Source organism: Hemitrygon akajei, chromosome 11, assembly GCF_048418815.1.
Source record: "Hemitrygon akajei chromosome 11, sHemAka1.3, whole genome shotgun sequence".
Taxonomy (NCBI): domain Eukaryota; kingdom Metazoa; phylum Chordata; class Chondrichthyes; order Myliobatiformes; family Dasyatidae; genus Hemitrygon; species Hemitrygon akajei.
Window position 1 is genome coordinate 36,969,445 of NC_133134.1, and position 26,912 is coordinate 36,996,356.

The following is a 26,912-nucleotide window of genomic DNA, read 5'->3' on the forward strand; positions in this document are numbered from 1 at the left end:
AATTGAAGACTGATTTCATTTAACTTGTGTGAATAATTCTGATCACTAAGCAAAGCCATGTCTAATATACTCAAGATAATTACTGAATGAAGCTGTCGCTTCTTCAAAGAATTTTATCACAGTTTCAAAAAGTGCATAAAACAATCTCAGGTAGATTACTTTTGAGAGCCATCAGACATATGTGTGCAATAGCAAGCATTCAAACTGTTCATCACTCTCCATGCAAAGCTTTCGAAATATTTGTGAATTGAGAGCATGGGACTTGATTTTATTTACCGCTGTGATAACATTATTTAATGATTTGTGCAGCTGATAACTTCGGGTTTTTTTTTGGAACAAGATGCTGTCTGTGAAATACACAGTGAATAGTAGATAAATTAGGTACAGCTTTTTTCAAGAAAATAATAACCCCACAGCAGGGCCCAATCATTGATCGTGCCCCATCTGTTGCACAAGCAAGAATGTTGGGGAGTGGAATGCCCTTCTCTTTGAAAAATTGCTCAACAAACTGAAATACTGGCTGCCCCTTTGTATCTGTTTCTAGTCTCCTTGTAAATCACTCTTGAACAATGGTTTCATCTTTTAAGAAGTGATTCATTGCCTGGCAACTTTGATTAATCCAACTGCAGAGCAAATTCTGTTGTCCTCAGTATACTACACAGTGCACGTTCCACATTCTCAGGTTAAACAACGGCATTAAGTAACATTGCAGAGAAGCCATTTTGTTGAAAAGAGTTGTTGAGTGGAATCACTTTAATTGTTTGGTCTGGTAACTTACGCAAAACCATACCCAGAACCTCCCTTACTGCTACCAGAATCAGTTCTTCTCCAATTGCATGGGGCTTTCCAAATTTCGTAATGAACAATGAAATGTATGAAGCATGCAAGCCATCAGTGTTTTGTTCTGAGGTGCTGGAAACACATTTTGAAATGTTTTTCGTTTCTGAAAGTTTTCACAGGGAAGGAGGGGAGGGGAGGGAATGTTGACTCAGACCATGAGAGGCCTGCATCGGGCATTTTCATGCCTTACAAGGCTCAGATTGGAAGTCTGTGTGGGGCGCCACTCCTCGCACACTAGAGCAAAGTGTGATTAAGTGCCTTGCTCAAACACACTGCCACAGCTGAGGCTCGAACTAGTGACTTTCAAATCACTACTCGAAGGCCTTAACCACTTGGCCATGTGCCCAACAAGCTTTCACAAAGTGACTGAAAATAAGTCATGTTCTTGTTTGCTTTATGTTAAGTGTATTCTCTTCAAAATGTTCAAGAAGCCTAGCTGATTTCATTGCCTCATCTGAAAAAGTTTTTCACAGAATAGACTACTCAGTGATGGTATAAATCTACATTTCAGATACTCCACAATAAACTACACTTTTTCATTTGGTATATTTCTGCCATTTTTGTTATGGATTAGTGAGCATGGCTGATCGCTTATTGTTTAAGTCCAAGCGTTACAATCAATAAAGGGGAAGTTACGACATCGTCATAGACCAGGCAAAACCTGACTCTCTGCTTGAAGATACATAAAGTGGGGCTGCGATATCTTGGTTGGGCTGTGGGCTAGGGAAATGCAGTCAAGACCACTCAGAAGGGCATATTCTGAATCATCCCACTGAATGCCATTATCCTAATTCAGGAATTATATAGAAGCATGATTAAGATTTTGGGAATCATATTGGCTGTGGACCAGTCCCAAAAATAACACAATTTCTTCAGTCCTGTGTTTGGCATATCATGAGAAATCTGAGGTGTCATGCTGCTTTTCAACAATGATACCGTGCTTCAAGTCTAAAAGAGCAGTCAGTTAGCAAGAGATGAGCTGATTACTTAATCATGGTTGTCAATTATGAGGCACTGAGAATCAAATGCTTCTAAGTAGCTTCTCAAATCAAGCCTGTAATCCCCAAGCTGTCCCCTTGTTACCAAGCACTCCCTCACTGCTCCCTTTATCCTTAACACTCCTTCAGAAACTCCCACTGCCTCGGGGGGGGGGGGGTGGGGGGGAGATGATCTGCCCACTTTAGAAACCACTGTATTAGATCACAAGGCATAGGAGTAGAATTAGGCTATTCGATTTATTGAGTGGCAAAGTAGACTTAATCATGGCTGATTTATTCCCCCCACCCCACTCTCCTGCCTTCTTCCCATAACACTTAATACCTTCACTAATTAAAAACCTATCAATGTCTGCTTTAAAGATTTATCTTGCATCTATAAAATGGATTAAGTTAAGCTTTCTATAAGGTGGTAAGTTCCACATTTTCACTCCTTCCTGGTAAAGCTATTTAAAAAATATTCTACCTAGACTTCCTGATGATACATCTCATTGATGGCTTTATTTTATTCCTCTTCCCACCCCACCCAAACATATGAGAAACAATCTTGTACTTCTTCAAAACATCTGAATTTTAAGTCTTTTCTACAAGGTTAATCCTCAACTCTCCTTTCTGTAAAACAGATGCTCGCTGGTCATTTCATGATAAGATATGGCTTTGCTGCTCCAGCTGCAATTCATCCTCCCACCCCCTTTGTTTTACATTTAATATTTCAAAAATGCTTGAGTAACCTTGGATATAATTTAATTAAGCATTCTTGTTTGTTTAGTTAGTTATGGGTTGGATACAAAAATGTTAATTGCATACATCACATGATATGTTCGTGCCTCACTGAAAGTAAGCTTAAAGTTACACCCATATCTTAGACTACCCACATCTTCCTTTGAATTAGTTCAATGTTTTGAAGTTACAAAACACAACACCTTTCCCTGGTGCTTCTCTGCACGTTTCATAGTAAGCCTTCCAGAATCATTTTTACTCACTGAATTTTATTCCTCCACAAATAAAGCTATATATTTTTAAAAAAAATCAACATCAATAACCACCATTATGGCCACATAATTTGTAATATTCATTCTCTAAATCTACTTTGATTTGTTCAGATTATTTCTCAGTACAATTATCATTTTCTTACACAAATGCTTAACCAACATGCTGAAGTACATATGGCAAATACACGGCTAGTGTGCAAGTTTACAAACGCTATGCATGTAACTTGCAATTTCTTGCTGTTCCCCCTCAGTTTTGCCTATATTTGGTGGCATTTGTACTTTAGATGTGTTTGGTTCTAAAAATCAAAATTGTCAACATAAATTGTAAACTGTGGTACAAGCATCTACAAATGAGTCTCACTTGCCACTATTCCAAACAGTTCCTTTTGCTCCTGGCCCGACTCTGCTTACAGCTATTTAATAATTTGTCTGACCATAACTGTGAGCAAGCATTCCAAACTTATTAGCATATGGTGTGACATCTTACTGCAGGCTTTTTAGAACTTGAATAATTGCACGTATATCATTAGCTTGATCACTTGGAGCTCATTTAGATGCATATCATATTTTTTTACTGAGTTAAGTATTGTATGTAATTAGTTTTGCTACAACAAGTGTATGGGACATTGGAAAAAAAAAAGTTGAATTTCCCCATGGGGATGAATAAAGTATCTATCTATCTATCTATCAACCATGTTGAAGTGCATATGCCAACTCCAAACTATTGGCTGAACTCACAACTTTCAGGCCATTGCGATCAGATACAACATGGAGATGCGTTTCTGCTTGTAGCCAACATCTGAGGAGGATTCCCAAAGACTTTTTAAAGTGATAGAGCCAGAGACTTTAAAGATTCTTTTTTAAAATACTGCAGAACAAGGTCATTGTTGTTCCCTGTATTTCTACTGAAGTTGACGAATGAAGCTCAAGTCTATTTTGTCTCCAGATTACAATTTAGGGAAAACACCAGGATGACAAGCAACTCATGAGAAAAGTACTGACCCAACAGATACTACACTTACGGTGCTCTATCAATGTGTCCCCACTAAACTCCTCTTAACAACAGAAGCCTTCAAGACCACACAAAACATGGACATCATCCCACATCCGAGAGAGATGAGTTTCACCCTTTACTCATTTCAGGAGAAGTGTGTATTTGAAGATTAATACCTCAAGTAGCACACGAAGTTCATGGTTTACCAAGCTGAAATGGACACAGTTCCTCCTCTAAACTTCTGAGACAAGGATAAACGACAGTAGGCACCCCTAAGCATCGAGAGAGGGTTACCCCTAATATTATCTCCCTTCATCCACAGGCCAGATAAGTAAAATAATGTTAGTACACAATCACAGGCCAACTCAGATGGGAAAGCCACATTACCAACACAAGACTCTTATAAAAGACAATTCCAAGATGGAGATTTGAGAATCCTTGAAATTCTGTCCCAGAGAGCTGTTGAGGCGAAGATACTGAAATTTCAAAATTTCCGACAGGCACTTTAGTTATAAAAGGGAGTTGTGGAAAATATGGGAGGAAGAAAAGGGAAGGGGGGGGGGAAGCAAGAAAGTGGTGCTGAGGCCAGGATTAGAAAAGCTAAACCATTTTGAATGGTCATTTGCCTACTCTTGCTTCTTCAATTCACCACATAAACCATCTATTAGCATCTTTGGAATATAACCAATCTCTGTCCCTACCTAGGGGTACTGATGCCACACATCTAATTCAAAACTTCGGCAAAGTCGTTAAAACAAACTCATCACTTGTCCACTACACTCCTCTGGAAACTTTTCAAAGCAACATTTACTGGGACACAGCATGGGCCAGGCCTGTCTGGGCCTTCGAGCCACCTCACTCCACAACCCCCGATTTAACCCTAGCCTAATCACAGGACAATTTACAATGACTACTTAGCCTACCAGCTGGTGTACGTACACACACACACACACACACCACAACTGTCACCTGTCCGGTTAAAAGCCACCCTCAGACTAAACAGAAAAAAGAAAAATCCAAAGCCTTGGTAACCCGAGGCTTATAACTGCTAAGCCCCTCCCCCTAGACCAACCAAAAAGCTAATTAACTCAATTATCTTCCATTTCACACAATCTACAACTCTACTGCCAGTTCTCACAATAAACACATACCTCATTATAGGAGTCACCATTTCCCAGTTAAATAACTTAAATAAACCCCAAAACTTTACCACAAGATGAGGAATTGGGTAACATAACCCTTGACCCAGTTAAAGATGGTATCCTCCACCATCAGCACACCTGTGCAGGTTGCTGCTGCCTCTATATTAGACAGCTCTATGCAGCAGCTCTCTTTCAGACCCAATGACTGTGGAGGAGAGAAACGTCAGATTATCATGACACTTCAGCAAAACACTTATTGGAAAGATGAATACGAATAAATCGACCTGAGACAATTAAACTGTGACATAGTGTGTTTCTTTTTTTCCCCCATACCTATTACTGCTGGGGAAAAGTGTAAATTGTGACTGTTTGTTTATTGTGATGCGTGCACTCACCACAATGACAGAGGGGAATAATGTGAGTGGATGACCCTTTGAGTGTTTTACTGAATGTGCCATGCGCCGTCTGTAATCAGTGACGGGCCTCTGTCACACAGGGAAAACTACATGGTCACAAGGAGATGGAACAATCTCCTTACAGACAGTAGTGGGAATTGAACCCAGGTCACTGGTACTGTAAAGCATTGTGCTAAGCACTACGCTAGTGTGCAAGATCTTGTAAAAACAGACAAAAAGCACAGTTAGTTGCTCATCCTAGTTACAACTTCATGCTCATTCAACCAATAAAAGAAACAAACAGTTACACTGCAAGTATAAATGAGTTAGCAATTTTTCCTCTTTTGACTTGACCAATTAGCAGTACCAACCAGCACAGTTATTTTAGTTTCTAGTGACCATCTGTTGAGTTACCTCGATCAATAGCAGGATTGAGTAAAATCTAATAGATGAAAGAATCATGTAGCTCAGGATTCTTAGAATTACTCATTTGTGTATTCTGGTACTGCAGAATCTACTGTGTGACAGTGAAATTTCTTTAAATAGGTCGACAAATTAAATGCTGGCTACCTATTTGTCCAGCTAGTACAGCCAAATGAAATCAAGTGTCTGCTGAGAGTTCTGAAGGGGCTAGTTTAACTCTGTTACATTGTGGCAAATAACTCTTGAGTATTGTAAAAGAAATGCTGGTAACATTAGCAAATACGAATATTTTAGATTCACGGTTAAAATCTGCTGCTTTCTATTCAGGATGCAAGCACATAAAATAGTAATGCATCAGGTAACACGTACAGTCATCTGTGATCTACACTGCTTTCATGATTCATTCAAAGTGAAACTAGAGATCATGTCGTTGATTTTAAACCACAGGAAGTCTAACTATTAAGCTCCCATTGCTTCTGGTGAACAGCCAAGTGATTAAAACTGGACACCAACTTTAACTCCTCCAACAAGGTGTTTTTGCTAATGAACAAGCTTCCACAATGAACTGAAAAGCTCCTGATGGTAAAGGAACTTAAGTACATATGAATATTTACTGCAAAAACTGTTCTGACATGCCAAACTGAGACTTTCAGTAGTAGGGTAAAAAAACATAATTGATGTCAATCATACATAAATACTGCTTTGCTTTCTGAAGTTTATATCTCTTGAAATTGTACAAGTTTTCTATTTTGATGTGTAGCAAGTTGAATAACTCGAGGCCCAGGCTGCAAGTCTATAAAAAAAATACCTGAACAGCAACTATTTATTGCAACATACTGAAGTGACTCAGCAGTAAGGCGTGGTCTGTGGAATAAACAGTTGACCTTTTGGGTCTGGACCCTTCAACAGGACTTGAAAGGAAGATGCCAGAATAAAATGGTGGTGGGGGGTGGGGTTAGAAGGGGAAGGAGGGCAAGCTAGGTGATAGGTGAAGCCAGGTGGATGGGGGAGGGAATGAAGCAAGAAGCTAGAAGGTGATTGGTGGAAAATGAAAAGGGTTGGAGAAGAAGGAATCTGATAGGAGAGAAGAGTGGACCACGGGAGCAACTGTATTTTCCTTTCTAATAACCTGAAAAAACAGCAACATATTTACTGCTGTCCGGGATAAGCTGTTATAACTCTCTTTCCACCAACAATTGAATATGGCATTTATATCACAATAATCCTCCATGAAAACTTTTCCTATAATCTTTTTCTTTTGGTAATGAGCTTAGGTGCCCAGCCTTACTCTGAAAGAAGACAGCACCAACAAACAACGTTACTTCGGGTGACATCCTCAAGATGGGTGACGGAAGAACTCAGTTCTCTTACATCTTTTAATTTCAGATGTGGTTCTACTACTATTAGAGCCTGTTATCTACATTCTGGCAGTGTGTTCCAACATTTGGGCAATCTGGTGTTTTGTTGTCTCTGAGTGTTTGATGACCAAAGCATGTGGCATGGAAGCCTGGAGATGGGGCCAGGGACCATTATCAACTCCATTTCTCACTGATCTCACCAACTAAAGCGCCAAGGATTGGCACTGGCAGGTAAAGAAGTCTACCAGCCTCTCGCTTGCTGCTGCTGGAGGAGGGTGTCTGCGTGTGATGATCTATTTCTGTTCACTGCTTTGAGAGGAAGGTCCCTGCATTCGAATGATCTCCTTTTCCCTTTAAGCTGCTGGAGGATGGTACTGGAGCAAGGTTTAATCATTGCAGTTTGTGGATTCTAATATATTTTTTAGGATGTTTTCTAGGTTTTTTTTCTGGTCACTCCTTTTTCATTGCTAGTTTGGGCAATTTTGGATTGGGGCAGCCTGCAGATAAAAAACTGAAATACCCAGTAGCTGCACTGAAATATGCCTTTTGATTATGTTTTATATCCCGTATTTGCACTCATTTCTTTTGTTGCCATTTTCATGATATGTTTTTGTTTGCGTGTGGGGGAGGGGGTTGATCCCCCCCCCCCCCCCTGAACAGGTACCATGGTTGTTCATTGTTTTGTCACTGTGGGGAAGATGAATCTCAGAAGCTGTATACAGCATGCATAATTTGACAATATATTTTGAATCCTTTAAGTACTAGAATTATTTTTTATTTCATTAAGAATATGGAAGGTGGCGGTTCAATTTTGAAGAACTACTACTGCTTGATCTTGCTTTTTTCTCTTTTGAAAGGCATCAATTGCCTTTGGCCTTGTTTCAAAACACTTGAATTCAATAACATTAATTAGCAAAATATTTTCAGAACATTTAGGAAGATTGTCTGAGAACCATGGAAGACTATATTGTGATTGACTGGGGACAGCAAACTAGATCCAATGGTAAAATGAGGGTTAAAAACATTACCCAATTTCAAGATAATTCAAAACAACATCAATTGCAAATTTCCTTTCTATCGAAACATTGCAATTTAGGTTTAATCCATTGTTTTCTAAAACTGTATCTTCAAGCTATAGCCAAAATACACAATCTGACCCATTTTCAGACTCGCTGAGATATTCCTTCAGGTTAAGTAGAAGCCTCAAGATCCATTTCTCCCTGACATCCAATTTCTGTATACGGCAGAATGAAAGAACTGAAAAGGGAAAAAAAGAAATGACATTGTCCTGGCCAAAAATTTCTGCAAGCATTATGGTAAATTTAATTGTGGTAATCTGGTTTCTGTACTACTGGCCTGGCTTGCAAATTACTAGCAAACAAAGAGGTTATTCATTCATTAGTTTTAAAATCATTTGCACAGATTCAAAAATTAAACTGTAAATCAATGGGAAAGCTAACTGCACAACTCAAGCTTTTGTCTCATTGTCATACTAATCCTATAACACATACAACGATAAAAAGCATCATGTATTCCTGCATGATCTGAAAGATCAGCTTTCTACAGGTCTTGCATTATTTTGCAGCTGTAGACTTTACTCATGTCAATTACAGATTGACGTCAAGAAAGCTATTGTAAACAAGTAGGGTTAGCTCATCTGGTAGCAACCTCCCATTACAATTTGTAGTTTATTAACTGGTTAAGTACATTGCGAATGTCATCTGTTCTCAATTAAAAATAAATCAGTTCAATGGTGAAAAACAAGACATCATAGAAAAATTTAGGATAAACACTTAATACTTTCAAATAGAAATCTGATTAAAATTTGCTCTGGAAAAAAAAATGACACTGCAGTTTTGCACCAGGCTTTATAAATGCATTCTCCTCTCTCATGTCTCACAGTACAAATGTATTGTCCTGCAAGTCCCAATATACATTTCACCTTACACAAGTAACTTTATTTTTACCCTGCTGTTCTCAATGAACATGGGTGTGCTGAGAGTCAAGGAGAAAAGCTAGGAGACATTATCTGGGATGTAGTTTAGGTCAATTCCATTCCAAGCAAATATTAAACACCAGAGAAAAAAAAACTAATGGTAAGTTAATAAATATACAGAAACTACCTAATTGCATAAAATTGTTAACAGTTCAATAGAGAGCAGGAAGGCATGCCAGTAGCAGCACCAAGCAAACCTTCAAATGAGAGGTCAATCTGGTGAAGCTACAAAACAGGCTTATTATATGCATGCCTAACACTACACACAGCATGCAATAAACAGAGCCAAGTGTTTACCTCATCCAAGCTCTACAGTCACGGAATCATACAGAATGGGAAAAGGCCCTTTGGCCCAATTCAATCCCACCACATGCTTGTCCCATCTGCGCCCCACCCCACCCTGCCACATCCAGTGGTGAATAATTACGCAATGCGCTGAAGTGCTGGAGCTTCACAAATACCTTTGTGCTCAATAACGGGTGAGCCCAGCACATTTGTAAAGGAAAAAAAACTGAATTGCAAGAATTTCCAGTCAGAGTGGCTGATCCATCTTGGCCTCCTCCAGTGGTACACAGCAAAATAGATATTGCTACTGATGCTGTATAGAGTCAAAAAAAAAGACAATGGCAAAGGCACTGGATACAGCAAAGTCCTGATAACATTCTAACAATGGTACTGCAAACATGCTCCAAAACTTACCGCACTATTTACCAAAGTGTTACATAGGTGCCAAATTTGCAGTTGAAATGTAATAAGCTGGAAAATTGTAGTTCTGTCCTATCCACAAGGATGACAATCCAACTCAGCCAATTACCACTCCATCTACTCTCAATCAACACAATGGAAGGGACAATCAAAAATGTAGTCAAGCTGAACTAACATAGCACCAACATGCACACAAAAGCCCAGTTCCACTAAAGCCACTCAACTGCTGACCATATAAACTTGACCCAATTATGAATGGAAGTACTGAACTCTAGAGATGAAGTGATAGTAACTGCTCTGACATCAAGGCAGCACTTAATCACAGACAGTATCAAGGATCCCTGGATGTACAATGGGCAACGGGGAAAATCCTTTGCTGATGAGAAAGGAAGTGATGGTGGTAGGTTGGAGGCCAATCACCTCAGCCATGGGGCTTCCCTGTAGGAGTTCCTCAAGTTGGTGTTCTAGGCCCAACCAAATCACAGGGGCAGAAATACAGATGTGCAATGGTTATTGCAATGTTTACGATTCTATTCAGGTAATGAAGCCTGCATGAAAATGCAGTGAAATCTGGACAATATTCAGACCGGGCTGATGAGTGGCAAATCACATCCACAGGTTCATTTTATCATTATCAAAGCATGTATCCGTATACAATTCTGAAATTTGTATTTCTCCAGATAGCCATGGAACAAAGAACGAGCATTTAAGTCATTCAGAGAAACATTAAACCCACCGTCAATCCCCTCCCCCATCCCGTACAAAAAAAAACAGGAACATCGACCCCCCAAAAAAAACCCTCCCTCAACATTAAAACAACAGAACATCAACCTCTGAACACTCTCCCATTGTACAGCAAAATGGAAAAAAAAGAGGATAAAAACAGAATATAAAAACCACAAGTCTGAAAGAGTCTCAACTAGGAGCTGCAAATGATCATGAGTACATTCAAGCCGGATATTGATTGATTCATGCACTAAAGGGTATGGTAGATGCTGCTGACTTGAGGCACTGCCTTATGAATATCTCTTCTAATGGGGAGACTAGTGCTCATGATGGATTTGGCTGAGTACACAACCCAGCTTCTTCGATCCCACGCACTGGCCCCTCCATACCAGGTGGTGATGTAACCCGTCAGAATGCTCTTCATAGTACATCTGTAGAAATGTTCTGGGGCTCTTTGGTGACAAATCAAATCTCCTTGAGCTCCTAATGAAGCATAGCCTTCTGTGTGCTGCTTTTGCGATTGCATCCTACATTGGACCCAGGATAGATTCTCTGAGATGTTGACATGCAGAAATTTGTAGCTGCTCACTCTTCCCACTGCTGACCACTTGATGAGGATTGGTGTGTGTTCTCCCAGTTCCCTTTCCTGAAGTGCACAATTCATTGGTCTCACTGCCATTGGGTGCATACCACTCAACCAGCTGATCGATCTCACACCCGATTAGAAAATCTGGGTCTATGCTCTTACACCTGTGACAATTGTGAAGGTGATTATTTTAACGTGAGTGAGTGTAACACTTTTGCCATACAATTCTTTGCCCCTCAAATGGTATGTTCTTACCTGTTCATGCTGCCCTTCAAATAAAAGGGGAAGCAGTCAGTTCATGGTGCATATTCCAGGCAAATATACTCTTGCAGAGCATTTTAGATAGCATTTTAGCAATTAAAGTGATGGAGCAGCAATAAATCTTGGCAGTTTACTCTCTGCATTGTGAATTACATTTGTGTTGGTCTAATTTTACCACCATGGATATTTCATATTTTATGGAAAATTTGTATGATACCCGTGAGCTGCCTAAGGATGCTGGTATATCAAGTACAAACTGTTTTTTAAACTCCCTTTGCTTGTCCCCGAATAACTATGCGATAATAGGCTGGTGCCACGGTAGTAAAATCAATTAGACATTGATAGCAGCACGTAATGAATGTTACTGTGGCTTCCGAGATACTGAGAGTTCAGGTCCTAATGTCCAGCTGTTCTGAAGCACAGAGTGAAATTTCACAAACGTGGAAAGAACTGTACAGCCCGAGTTGAGCTCTACCAATTCAAAAAGGTCTTGGATTGCTTTCTGACCACCATTAGAAGAGATCTTCATAAGGCAGTGCCTCAAGGCAGCAACATCTACCATGAAAGACCCTCACCATCCAGGACATGCCCTCTTCTCATACTATTTCAGGGAGAAAGCATAGAGCCTTAGACACAAACTGAACATTTCAGTAACAACTTCTTCCTCTCTGCCAGATTTCTGAACAGTCCATGAACACTACTTCATTATTTTACTTTCTTTTTGCATTATTTATATAATTCTTATTGTAACCTGAAGTAATTTACATATTGCACTGTATGGCAAAACATTTCACACAGTATGTGAAAATAAACCTAAAAATGATTCTAATCAGTCTAAAATAAAAGAAACATTGTAATTTACTATCAACACATCTTCATGCTAAATATGTTGGCCAAGTTAAAAAAAACTTCAAAAGGAAATCTTCTCTGTAAAATTTCCTTGCAATAATTTGAATTTGTACTTTCTCTGCTCAAGTTTAGATGTAATCAAAACCACCAATAACACAAAAAAGTGGCACAGTTATAAACTGTTATTTTGTACACAGTGATTTTGTTGATTTTAAGAAACAAATTGAGTTGCAATTTGAATACGTTAAGGAATCCAAGACCTGACTCCACGTTTTTTTTTAAACTATATTGATTTGAGACAATTTTACATTAGGAAATGGCTACATCTGTAATTTATCAGCTGATGCAACAGATAGTAGTCAAAATTTTAATTCCCGTTTCACCTTTTATGAAAAAATGATCTTGTTATTTTAACTTCTTCAAAAGAAAAGCTTTGGTAGATGTTGCTCATGGACTGTTAAGAAGGCAATCTTGGCTTGCCAACAGCAAGATTTGCATGCTCAGAATACTCAATTGTGCTGCAAGTCAGGTTATTTTCACATGCTCTAAGCAAAACAGTATGCTGGAAATACTTGCCACCAATTGACTGATCATTCCCAGCCAGGAATATTGACTAAAGGACCCATGTAATTTCCAATCAGCATCTTTACTGGAGGTATAGTCCCACATTTGAAAGTACCATTATAGCCCATCACATTTCAGGATTTTTTTCAGATAAAGAAAATGTTTCCACATTAAGAATAGTGAAGCTGGGGCCAAAGAGTCTCGTATTTTAAGGAAACTATACCTTATGTAAACAAAGTTGTAGTGAAATGATGAAAATATGATTTACAATGTTGTAATTTTTCTTGAACTGTAAACATGTCTAGAGAAGGCAAAAATATTAATTACTTGTGCCTACACACAGACACAAAATCTGAACCAATCTAGTAATTGTTACTGTTAGTGTGAAGTATAACGAATGAGTAACAGTCAAATCATGTTAGGCAATATGCTAATCAACATATTAAGATGTTAACCTAGATTAATGCACCACAAATAGTACCTCCAGAACCATACCTTCCTTGTTTCAAAGAACAAAAACAATGATTTAGAACATTGTATCAGCAGACATCCAATCTATGTCACATTATGTTTACATATGTAAATACATGAACACATTTACATATTTTTGCTTATAGCTGAATAATTTCAAACTTTAATTTACAGAGTTTCTACCCATTTGTGTAATTAAAGGGCCCAAAGTCTTCATATTTCTTCAACTTGTAATATTAAAGCAGTAAAATTAAAGTGTTAGCAATGTCCAACTTTGCCATCACCAATGCATATTCTTTTCTGAATTAGCAGTCTCCATCTGTTACTGATCAATACATGGGCCAACAGTCACCGGCTTCCAACCAACTTCAGAAATATCACTGGAGCATTTGAAATTACAATTTTCCCTAAAAAGGCACAGTAGTCATCGAAGTACACACTTCAATTTCAAATAAAGACCAACTTTCCATTAAAAATCACCTGTGCCTCAACTGGTAAAAACATACCAGCCACCACATTTTAGTAATTTTGATACCATGATCCTTTCAATGCACATGACTAAAAAGAATGCTACTTTATTTGAATTAACATAGTTCAAATCTTATCAGAATATTTCCTTAATTAAAGTCCGATTACTCAATTACAAGCAAAACTGTGAACTGCAACAGGAAACAATGGTACAATTAGCTGAATATCTTACTTCAGAAAAAAAAGAGATGAGTTTCCCTTAAAAATGCCAGTCTCATGCTTCATAACTCACTCCCTAAACTGCAATAGGAACATGCTCCCTAGAAAATAAGAACCTGTGATGAATTGGGAAGTTAAGAAAATTCCCAAATTCTGGAATAAACATTATTCAAAAGGAAAAAGAATTAATCTTTTATTTTCACCAGATACATAATGTTTTCCAACAATGATGCAGATGGATACAGGAGCAAGTGCAAGAATTTTATTACTCAGGCAAAATAAAATTCCTTTCCTAAAAGAATTACAATTCCATCCCCACATTAATTCTGCTCTGCCTCCTCCAGATGATAAATAAAATTATGTAAAATCTAAACAAGATAAACAATTCTCTAACCCTACGGACATTTTTTTTAAAGAAGAGAAAAATCCAAATAAATAAATTCCTCTCAATATTGTTGAAGTGTATCAACTACCAATGGTTATGGTGGTGGGCCAAACAGTGGCAACTTAATTTGAAAACATAACATTACTTTGAGATGCTGAAGCTTGGACACAGTGGCAAATAATGCCAGCTGTCTTCCGCCTCTGGATCATTCCTGGAAACCAAAGGATCCAGGTCATATGATCTGGAAGCCCATTAATCCAAATGGGATGTTAGAGTCAAAGGGACTCGACTGGATTGAAAACCACAGCAAAAAGGATTCTGCAATGCAACATCTTCAAAAGTTGCATCTTTTTGTAGTAAGTACATAACCTATTATATGCAGGTTTTTGAAAACACAAACACGAGGAAATCTGCAGATGCTGGAAATTTAAGCAACACACACACAAAATGCTGGTGGAACTCAGGAAGAAGCATCTATAGGAAGAAGCAGTCGACATTTTGGGCCGAGATCCTTCGTCAGGCCGAAACGTCGACTGTGCTTCTTCCTATAGATGCTGCCTGGCCTGCTGCATTCCACCAGCATTTTGTGTGATATGCAGGTATCCTTTGTTTCTCCAAGGGGATTACGTTGTGAGAAAATGTATAGTTACATGAAAAAACTGCACATCTTAAACAGTATTTTGTTTGTTTATATTGTTCTAGTTTCAGTGCAAAATGTCAGATTACATTCCAAAGCTCAAAAATTAGTCAATTTAACAATACATTAAAACAAGTACCTAAAGAGACAAAATATATTAAAACATACTTATCATAACCTTTAGGGTAATTACACTTCACATTCCAACACCTCCCTGAGCTTCTGTCTTCCGCCCATTCCCTCATTGTTTCTCTTCACTTCAACACTCCCCACCAAATACACAGCTCGTCTCATCTCAGTTTCTACATTTCCCCATCTCCAGAGATAGTCATCTCTTTTCCCCCGCTGAGAATACTGCCATTTTATCTTCACCCCGATCAATACAAATGTTTGAACTTTTACAAGTGTGAATACTGCTAAGTCAGTGATTCTATTAGTAAGGATGAGATAACATTCAAACCCTCCTAGAGAAAAACAAAAAAAAATGAAATTCGCTGAGATGTATGAAGAAAGTTGGAGCTGAACTGCCTCAAATCACCAATTGCAATACTTTATTTTAGATTACTGTGCATTTTGTTCGTTTGTGACTTTGTATCTCAAATTTTAAATATATGACATTGGTGAGATACACGTGAAGTACCACGCACAGTATTGGCCTATTTAAAAGGATGGAAGCAGTTTCGAAAAGAAATTACACCAGAATGACTCAGCATAAAGGGACTCTTGATAGCAAAGAAACTTTCAGAAGAGTGCAAGAAAACAAGTGAGGTAGCAATTAGATCAGCCATATCTCACTAAAATGGTCTAATTTGTGATAGCTTTCTAATACCATGTGGTACTGTAGAGGGAGGAACTTAGCTGTGCTGATGAATTTGAGCTTGACGGAGTTGCTATATTGAAGACCTCTGAATGTTCCTGTACAGCTGTTAAACAAAGTTTAAGAAAAGAGTGTCAATGGACATCTGGATTGGTTTTTTTGAGCTGACTGCTCACTTTGCAGATCCTACTTTCCTGGGACTAGAAACGAGCCATCAGGACCACCACAGAGGTTGCAGAGCAAGCCTCCAGATGGCTATGGATCAAGAGGCCCAACGCTGTCGGGACACAAGCCGGTGCCTTTTCAATCCCGGCTGGGTTTTCTGTGAGAGACTGTCTAATGTTGAAAGACGCAAAACACCCAATGACCTTGGGCTACATCACTGATGGCATGTCCTACTGCATCCTAAGATGCAACTCAGCAAAAGAAAGCTCCTTCTAGCAAAGTATGACACATTCCATCATATGCAAATATCTAATGCTGTGCTTGTTTTCTTTGAAGAAGCCCATCACTGACAGAACCTCTTGGAAAGCCTCTGTGAAGAGTGCAAATATCAATACAATTCCAGAATAGCCATTAGTCAAGTGGATGGCAACCTTTGTTGACACAAATGTCTGAAAATCCAATTATTGCATATTGTTGTCAAAAAAGGAATGTTTATTTTAGTGAAAAACTTTGTAAAATCAAGAATACATAAGCATAAAAGGGCAAGTGTTGAAAGGAACTAAAGTGAATTCCGGTTAATTGGGACACGTTATGGCCCAATCGATCAGCTGCTCTAATTAGCAGAAGTGTCAAGGAAATATTTTAAAATGTATTAAGACAAATGACCATTGAACTTAATTTTTTAAATTCTGCATTTAAATGAAATACAGAACAAATTAGAATACTACCAATACCACAGTACCATAAAAGTGCATTACTTTCTAATTGTTATGAAAGGAATTCAGCGAGTGTACAGTGCTGTGTTGTTTAGATCACCTGAAAATGAACAAGATTAGCAGACACCTAGAGCGGATAATGAACTGCCTTCATAGCCTTTCTGTGTCGTCAGTAGCTCAAGTTCAAATGTGCATTCTATCCCCCCCAGCTAGTGTCAAATCTTTTCATGGCATCTTGGCAAGCGTCTGAATTTTTAAGTCAGAATACAAAACAAAATGATCAAATATCATCTTCTTTTTGAATCAGCATCCAATGGACCAAATTGATAACCTAACAAGCACACAATAACTATTTAAGAATGCTCACACTAAGCATGGTGCAGTGTCTAAAAGCCACATAAGTGCACGTGACTGATGCTAGTTAGAAACTGTTTAGCAAGTTTTTGTCCCAATTAAGCAGCATAGTATCCCAAATAAATGAAGTGAATCCTGGCTATTTTCTCAATGATTTTCTGTTCTTTAAGGGTTGCCCCAAATAAGCAGCTGGTTCAATTAACTGATGGCCCAATTAACTGGAATCCACTGTATGTGCGAGCCAAGAAATAAAAACCGGATATACATCTTGGAAGGAAGAAAGATGGATTTAATTACCTCAGGTGACTAAAATTTAATCCATCAAGACACCTGCTATTAAACCTCCAGCTACAAGATTAAAATTTAGAACCAAACAGGGGTGTCAAACTCATTTTAGGTCACGGGCCGGATTGAGCAAAATGCAGCTTCATGCGGGCCGGATCAGTCGGACGCGTGCGAACACAGCTTTCGTTGCCTCCGTTTTTTCAGCCTGCTCTCATGTGTCTCAGTCTCTGCTATAACTACAAAGTGTTTCACTTTACAAATTCCGTCTCTTATGAAGAAGACTGCCGAGCAAGACTGCCGAATAAACACTAAAAACCCTGAAAACCTGGTACCTGAATAAACTCAGCATTAGCCATATCATACGCCATAGGCGCTTCGATTACTGGGGCCAGCTTTAATAGTAATTAGATATTATCTCGCGGGCCAAAGATAATTCCACCGCGGGCCGGATTTGGCCCGCGGGCCTTGAGTTTGACATATATGCATCAGAATAAGGTTTATCCTTACTGACATTGTCAAACTTCTTTTGCAGCAGCTGTACAGTGCAATATGTAAACTACAAGCTAATATAAATTTACAAAAATAAATAAGTAATGCAAAAAGTGAGGTAATGCTCATGGTGCCTTCAGAAATCTGATGGTGGAGGGGAAACCACCATTCCCTATATCAGATGGTGATGCCGCTGGTCAGAATGCCCTCCACAGTATATCTACAGAGATTTGCTAGCGTCTTTGCTGAGATACCAAATCTCCTCAAACACCCAATGGAATATCATAGCTGGCATACCTTCTTTGTAATTTTATCAATATGTTGTGATCAATGTAGAACTTCAGAGATGTTGACACCCTTTCTACTGCTGAACTCTTGATGAGGACTGGTGTGCATTTTTCCAACTTCCTCTTCCTGAAGACACCAATCAATTCTTTGGTCTTACTGATGCGGAGGGCAAGATGGCTGTCGCAGCACCATTCAAACAGTGAATCCATCTATTGCTGTACGCCTCATCACCATCTGAGATTCTGTCAGCAACAGTTGTGTCATTGGCAAATTTATAGATGGCATTTGAGCAGTGCCTAGCCACATCGTCGTGAATACAGAGATCGTAGAGCAGTGAGCTAAACACACATCCTTGATGTTTGCCTACACTGTTTGCTGCCGAGGAGGTGTTATTATTTCCATTCCACAGACTGCTCTGATGAGGAAGTCAAATATCAGGTTGCATAGGGAAGTACTAGGGCCAGATTTTGGATTGCACTGATTAGTACTGAGGGGATGATGGTGTTGAGCGCTGATCTTTAATTAACAGCAGCCAGACACAAGTATTGGTATTGTCCAGGTGGTGCAAGGCTGAGTGGAAAACCGGTTAGATTGCATCTGCTGTAGCCCTATTGTGGCAGTAGGCAAATTGCAGAAGGTCCAGGGCTAGGCCATTGCTTAGGCAGCAGTCAGTTCTAGTCATGACCAACCTCTGATGCACTTCATCACTGTAGATATGCATGCAATTGGCTGTAGTCACTGATCCAGGTCACCCCACTTTTCTTGGACACCAGTATGATTTGATGCCCATCTGAAGAATGCAGTAGTGAAAGATTCACAATCAGTTATTATCAGCAGCACATATCGTTAAATTTGTTAACTTAGTGGAGCTGACTAATTTTACAACTTTCTGTAGCTTCTTTTGATTCTGTGCAGTACCACCCCCTTCCCATACCAGACTGTGATGCAGCCTATCAGAATGCTCCCCATGATACATCTATAGAAATTGTCGTGTTTTAGGTGACAAACCAGATCTCCTCAAACTCACAATGAAATATAGACACAGTCTTTCCTTCTTTATAGCTGCATTGATATGTTTGGACCAGTTTAGGTCCTCAGAAATCTTGACACCCAGAAACTTGAAATTGTTCACCTCTCTCCACTTCTGATCCCTCTATGAGGATTGGTTTGGGTTCCCTCGTCTTACCCTTCCTGAAGTCCACAAATCAGCTCTTTGGTCTTACTGACATTGAGTACAAGGTTGTTGCTGCAACACCATTCAACTAGCTGATACATCTCATTCCTGCACACCCTCTCATCACCTTCTGAGATTCTGCCAACAATAGTTGCATCATCATCAAATTTTTAGATGGCATTTGAGCTGTGCCTAGCCGCTTGGTCATGGGTGTAGACAGAGTAGTGAGCTAAACATACATCCCCGAGATGCACCAGTGTTGACTGTTAGCAAGGTAGAGATGTTATTTCAATCTGCACAGATAGTGCTCTTCTGGTTAGGAAGTCAAGGATCCAGTTGGAGAAGGAGGTGGAGGCCCAGGCTCTGTAGCTTTTTGATCAGAAGTATAGGAATGGTGCCATTAAATGCTGTGCTATAAATAGTATCCTGCCGTAGGCGTCTGAATGGTCCAGGTGATCCAAGGCCTCACGGACAGCCAGAGAGAGATCACATCCGCCATAGACATACAGTGGCGATAGGCAAATTACAGTGGGTCCTGGTTCTTGCTGAGGCAGGAGTTGATTCTAGCCATGACCAAACCTTCAAAGCACTTCACCATTGTATATGTGAGTGCTACTGGACAATAGTTGTTAAGGCAGCTCCCACTGCTTTTCTTGCCCTTTTGAAGCAGGTGGAAACTTCCGACTGTAGCAGTGAGAGATTGAAAATGAATTTGAATATATTTTTTGGTTTTCAGAGCCTTATCAAGTATTTCAATGGGCCTGCCTTGCAAAGGCTCATCATCGTCCTGAAAGGCAGCCTAATATCCGCCTCCAAGACAGAGATCATAGGGTCACTGGGTGATGTGGGGATCCTGAGAGGATGTCTTGACATTACAGATGGTCTACCTGTGCCTTAGAATATATTTTGGGGGGCCGTATATTGCAGCACTCAAGTGGGGCACATACAAAAAGTGAGATCCAAATCTCCACAAAGGAGTCAGTCCCTAACCTACATGAAACATATATGAAAAAGATTCCCAACTTGAAAATCTGTAGAATTCTACAACATGCCAAAACCCAGCAACTACTTTCTGCAAGCACTGAAATTAATCTGGTTGAAAATTACATGGGAAGCTTACAAAAGAGAATGACAAAAAAATCTAAACAAAGGGGGTTAAAGTGGTCAGAATGAGAGGGACGACGTTATTTCATAATCCATTGTGGCAGAAACAATGCACATCATCTTCCTATAGTTGTTACTTTTCAAATAATGAAATAGTCAAGTTTCACACAAACACCTTCCAAATCTGTAAGTGATGAAGGCATCATCCAAGTCAAACAAGGATTGATCACCAGTTGTTTGCTTTGACCAGCACTGTTCAGCTAAGGGACAGGTCTGTATATTGAGCTGTTGCTTTGTAGCTCCAACAACTTTAGTTTAACCCTGACCTCTGGCACTTCTTGCATGCCTTTTCCCCTTCTCCCTGTGAACGTATGGACTTCCCCCAGGTGCCAAATTACCCTTAGTGTAGAGGAGTGGCAGGAGAGAATGGAATTTTTAGGATTGCTCCAAGAGCCAGTCTTGACTTGATAGACTGACTGCCTCCACCCACAATACAAAAAAATGTGAGGCACATGTCAGACCACTGACATAACAACCATGGAGATACCAGCCAAGTGCCAGACCACATGTGAAAGCAGGCATTCTAGCAACAGGCTCATTTGGAAAAATAAATGTGGAATGAACAAAACACTGTAGAGCTTTTAAAGTAGGGGGTTTCCAAATTTTTATACCATGGACCAATACCATTGAGCAAGAGGCCCATGAACCCCAGGATGGGATCCTCTGCAAACTTGAAGATATATCTTAAGTCATGGAAAATACTTCTAATTATTGGAGACCATTAGTGTCCATCATCAACCTATCATACAGCGTAGACATGATAGGTAAGGTTCAGCTGTACAGACAAATCTTCTGATAATAAATGCAGTCCGCATCTACATCAAGTAATACCCACACTTGAGCAGGCAACAGACAACATGTGTCACACAAGCACCAAGAAACAGTCAGCTCAAACAACAAACCCCAACCACTTTATCATCAAGTTCCCCCAGATCAACAATTTTCTGGAGTTTAAGCTATTCAACTGAAGAGAATGTGACAGCTAAACTGAAGTGAGCTACCATCATCACCAAACGTATACATGCAGATTGGTTTCTGGCTGTTTTTTCACTCCTGAATGAAAGAATATTTGTGTCAAAAAAAAAGTAAATCTATCCATGTCCCTCACCTGGATCAGTCAACTCAGAACAGGTATTCAGCACAAGAAAGAACCTACCAGGTGTCAATAATTGGCATTATGTCTTAATTGAAAGCGCCTCGGAACTAAATTTAACAAAGTGCTCCACTTGATATTAGATCAAATGCTGGAAGTTTTTGTCAACAAAGATCTTAAAAAAGCATGAATAAAAGGTGCTGGTGGAGGGCAGAATTCCAGAACACAACACCAAGAAATATCCAATAGTAAAGCAATTGAAAAGAGAGACAAAGAAAGAAGCCAAAGATTTCAGAATAGAGATGTGTGAGGAATTTTCAACTGGAGGGAGTCAGAGGGAGGAAAAGATAGAAATGAGAGTTTATAAGTGACAGATTTTTTGTAATGACTATCAGATCTGGAACTATCATGGGTCAGCAAGTACAGATACAATGAAATTGGCATGATGCCAGTTTTTTTTTCTTTTATTTAAAAAAAATGAACTTTGTTCATCATAAAAATATATAAAAACATTGCAAGATAGTCTTACATTTAGGTGATTTGGCCAATGCATTTAGTCATGTTAAAAAAAATTTCATATAAAAGCAGCAGCACCACTGCCACTCAGATAATACACCTTTTCAATGTTTGAGTGGCTTCCCAACCCGACTCAGCCCCTCCATGATCAGTAGTGGAAGGAGGCCAGACTGTGGTCCCTCCACCATAGCTCTCAGTTTGGTTACACCATGTTTCAGTGCTCCTGCATCCTGGAATGTGCAAGTCAGAAGCAAGTCCTTGCAGACATCTCACTGCACTGGAATACCATCAAGTTTCAGGCAGACACCTTTCACTGAGTTGATGACTTCCCCATCGCACTTGATGTCATGTCTCCAGAAACAGTCTACAGATCCTTTTGCTTAGTTGCTTGGGATTCACTGAGACAAGGACCCTTACATCCTTCTCCACACCCCCTGAACAAACAAGCATGTGACAATCTCCTCCCCACTGTAGCCGTCCCATGGGGGCAGTGTGTGCTGTGGATAGTATGTGGACTATACAGGAAAGATATGACTAGGTGGGTTCCGCTCACCACCAACCAAAGTCTTGGAGCTTTTAGGTGAATGTTAGTTAGGCTACAGGCAGCCCAGTTTAGGAGATGCTCGGTGGAGAACCCAAGGTCCGAGGCTAGCTCAAAGAGCATTCAAATAGTTATATCCAGAGGTTACAAAAGAAATGAGGTAATAAAATTGACAAAAAAATTGAAAGCAAGGTCTTTTAAAATAAACACAATGAACAAAATGTACTCCCTCTGGACTTCCTTCACTTTTTATGAGCTCAGCCTCAAGATACCTAGATATTTTGCCTTTGTTCTGGGTGCAGCTGTTTGGCACAGTTAACAATAGATTATTTTTATGTGGTGACATCTTTGCATAAACACAAGATATTGTCATTGAGCAAACCAAGGTTTCTACCCTTTATCTACTGTGTATGTACTTCACAAGTTACTGAAATATTTTGCTAGCCATTATGGCCTCATTTAAATGTTTGACGAATAACTGCCACTAATACAAGACAAAGGTGCATTGCTTGAACTAACTTCACTCAGGTCACATTTCTACATTTTAGTCTCACCATTTAATTTGAACTCAAAAAGAACTTCCATTTTTACTTTTACAACAAATTCTCCTGCAAAATAAATTGTTCCCTTTCATTATTCTTGTCTTTTTAACAAACTGTCAGAGTTACACTACTATTTCATTCATGGAAGGTCTTCTTAAACCTTCTTGGAAAGATAGAAAAATACTAATCTCCAAAGATATATACCATAAGAATATCTTGGCCTTGAAGAAGCAGAGTCTAATAACAGGAATTAGGATCTCTCACCATGTGGAATCAGTACCGACAGTGAGCAGAGAAGGGTAAATAGATTAGCTCCAAAGGATTTGCTCTAAGGATCTTGAAGAAACTGGTTTTCCAACTGTAGAAGGATCAGTAGCAATCAATGCAGAAAGGCCTCACTGTTTCATTGTGAATAATAAATATATTTACAAAGAGGCAGAAACCACTAAAATTTGGACTATACCACAAGCACAGCAGAAGCTGATCCGGAAACTTTCGAAAACTAGCCCCATAAAAAGCTGAAGGTGTTCCCCCGCCCCCACCACATCCCCAGGCTTCGGAGAAAGAGGATGAAAATGGAACCATTGCTGATGCTCTTTGGAGGGACAACAGGGGTACAAAAATAATCAGTGAAAACACTAAACCTCTGTGCTGAATCTTTGCACCAGGCTCATTCATTTATAACTTTTTAAAATTAATTACAATCTGTTAACACCAGTAAAGTCACAGAACCCCACATAGTTTACACATATTCAATCATCTGACTACAAAAAGGTGACTTTAGTTACAGCATATCCTCTCCAGTTACTTGGTATACATCCTTCGCTGTAACTGAAAAGTTTGTATCACTAATACTAACAACATCACAACTTCACTTCCTTCTAAATCAAAACATACAGCCTCAACTTAATGTTTTTCCAATTTTCACTGTTTTCTTACTTTGTTCCTCTCCCAACACTGATGGTATCTACCTAATGGAGTACAATTTATCAGTAAAGTGCCTTAATTCAATAATAAAAATTTTGGCATTAAATAGAGTCACTTTAACAAGCAAACAGCATATTTAACAAGCATATTCAGAGGTCTTATTGATATCAAACACACTACAGGCTTTCAAAAAGACTGAAAATATCACCAAATCAGAGAAGTAATTCAGTTTTGGTCCTTCATGTTTCCAAATATTTTGATACCATAAAGAAAACTACTGAAAATATAAGCTGGAGATTTTCCTCACAATATTAAATACTTTCATGGTGCGATTTTACTTGGGATTTACTGTTAATTATATCAACAAAAATTTCGAATAGGGATACAGTAGGAACATTCCTGATGTATTTAAAAGTACTTAGTCATCACAAAAGCAAAGGGTTTAAAATTCTAAATGAATCACTCCTTCCTTCAAAAAAAAAGCAAGACTTATAAAAAAATACTTTTGGCCAATCCTCCCAACATTCGAATATACCAGGCCTTTTGAGATGGAGATTTAATTGCGACCATATAGTATGTATCAAAGAGCACACACAAATAGTATTTTGTCTACAACGCGAAGTATAACAAACCTGTTCTAGCAGCAACAGAAGCTTGCATTGAACGCATTCATTATAGTTTCAGTCGATATTGAGGCAACTTTGTTAAATAAGCACGGCAAGGAACAGTTTACGATTTTAACTCAGAACACACCCTCGGGAGTGGTATACTACTGACTGATCATCACAAAGAACGCAGAGTTAAGATTCCCTCCGGCCGATGACAAAGGAAAACACTGACAGAACCCGCTACTGAGAAGATCTAAAAACATTGTGGATTTTAACGAGATACTTCCAATACAAATATTCCAGGAAAGAAAATATAGAGGCACAATATTATGTTTTATTTCGCCCAACTATCAATTAACAGGTTTTTAATTGTAATATATTTGACGTTTTAAACAGCCTGCTAATAAAAATCAATAACTTAGACAAGCATCTTGTTAAACTCTTCTAAAGCGGGGTGTGAAAGGCATCTTTTAAAAATCAGTGCTAGATGATAAGCAAGAAACCTGGGCTTACAATTCCCACGCCCACTCCCAAGATATACCTTAATAACATTTTCGAAGATGGTGTCCCTGAACTCCTCCAGCGCCTTGCTGTCGAAGTCCTTGCCGTGAATAATCCTCATTTGTTTGAGGAAAGTGCTTTTGCCGCTCTCGCCGGCGCCCAGCAGCAGAATCTTGACCAGCCGCCGCACGTAGCGCCTCTCCCGGGCCAGTAAGGCGTCGATTTCCCGGCTCCTTCTGCGCTGAGCCCGGTCACTCTGACTCGACTGACAGGCCGGGAAACAAGCGCTCAGGCGCTGGACAAACTCAGCCATCGTCGTCACCGCAGCTACGCTTCTGCAACTAATCTTTATCAAATCTCGACTTGGAATAAATCCAGTCTCAAATTCCAAAAAAAAAACTAATTTTGTAAGGATGGTTTTAAATGATCAGTCCACTTCACACAAAAACCCAACAACTCTCCATTCATTCACCAACTGACGGACGAAAACTTCACTTATCAAGAGGGCAGAATGTTTCTGGCGACTACCACCCCGTTCGTCCCATTTCAATTATTGATTGGTTAATCCGTTTGTCAATCAACATAGATGCCAACACTCATTGAATAGCTGTAATATCCATCAAATAAATAGGTGGACCAATTTCCAGACAGCTAAACTTTTTATTGGCTATTTATGTTCTCAATCATGATTTCTTTTAAGAAAGGTAGGGCTTAAAGGGAGGGGATACCCCTGTAAGATTGGTCAACTCTACCGTCAACCAAGGCTGAATCAGTCAGTAATTGGATAGCCTTCTGCCAATCTTCCAAATCTCATTGTACTTTTAAAATGTATCTATGATCATAGCCGTTAAATTTGCTTTTTGAACGTAACTTTATATATTTCAATAACGATAGTTTCTTGTAGGCGCTCACCGAGAATCTGAGTTAGATTTCAACGTGGGTAGTGCCACACCCTTCTTTGAGAGGAAGCACCACCTCAATCACGGCCAGTCTAGTCTGGAGCGATTATTTGTCAAACGTTCGGGATAGCGCAGCCAATAAACGAATCGCTTAATCCATCAATCAAACAGTAATTCTGCTTTCAAATGGAAGTAAGCACTAGCCGGGCATTCAATTTTCCTCCAGTGCTTGAGCAGAAGCTGTACCTGAAGTCGCCCAAACTATACAAAACATAGTGTTTGAGACCGTAAATGCCTATCCTAGATTTTATCTTTTTTTACATTCTGCTTCGTCGCCTTACCCGTGGGACTGGAGGCTTTATGTCCTTAAAAACTTGCATTTATATAACGTACATAATTTTTTAAAAAAAATACAGGCACATCAGCGCATTAGAGGAGGGATGGAGAGAGTGAGGGGCAGATCTTCTGCTACTTTGAGACAATTGGCAGAGGTGCCCCTTTTCCAGCATGGTTCAGGGGCGCAGTCTTCAGCTGCTAACCCAGCTCCTGCGTCTCTGAGGTGCGTTCGGAGCAGGGGCTCCCACAACACACCGTGGGTGGTGTTGGCAGAGGCGTCTTTCCACCTGCAGACTATTTGGTGGTGTTTTCATCAAGGCGACTAAGAGGTTAGTGTTACCATTTTTAAAACATATGGAAGTCTCACAAACAAGAGAAAATCTGAAATGCTGTAAATCCAAAGCAACACACACCATTGCAGGAGGAACTCAGCAGGCCGGGCAGCACCCATGGAAAAGAGTAAACTAGTCGACATTTCAAGCCGAGACCCT

General features: G+C 39.4%; 1 protein-coding gene across 1 annotated transcript in view; it reads right to left on the bottom strand.

The window, feature by feature from the left end:
• gna12a (guanine nucleotide binding protein (G protein) alpha 12a) overlaps nt 1-25,685 on the bottom strand; it is a 97,921-nt gene extending 72,236 nt beyond the window's left edge. Inside the window, exon 1 of the mRNA XM_073060639.1 lies at nt 25,227-25,685. Within this exon, the coding sequence (XP_072916740.1) occupies nt 25,227-25,499 (273 nt within the window). The 5' untranslated portion in view covers nt 25,500-25,685. The remainder of the gene's footprint in view (nt 1-25,226) is intronic.
• Nucleotides 25,686-26,912: the final 1,227 nt, after the last annotated feature.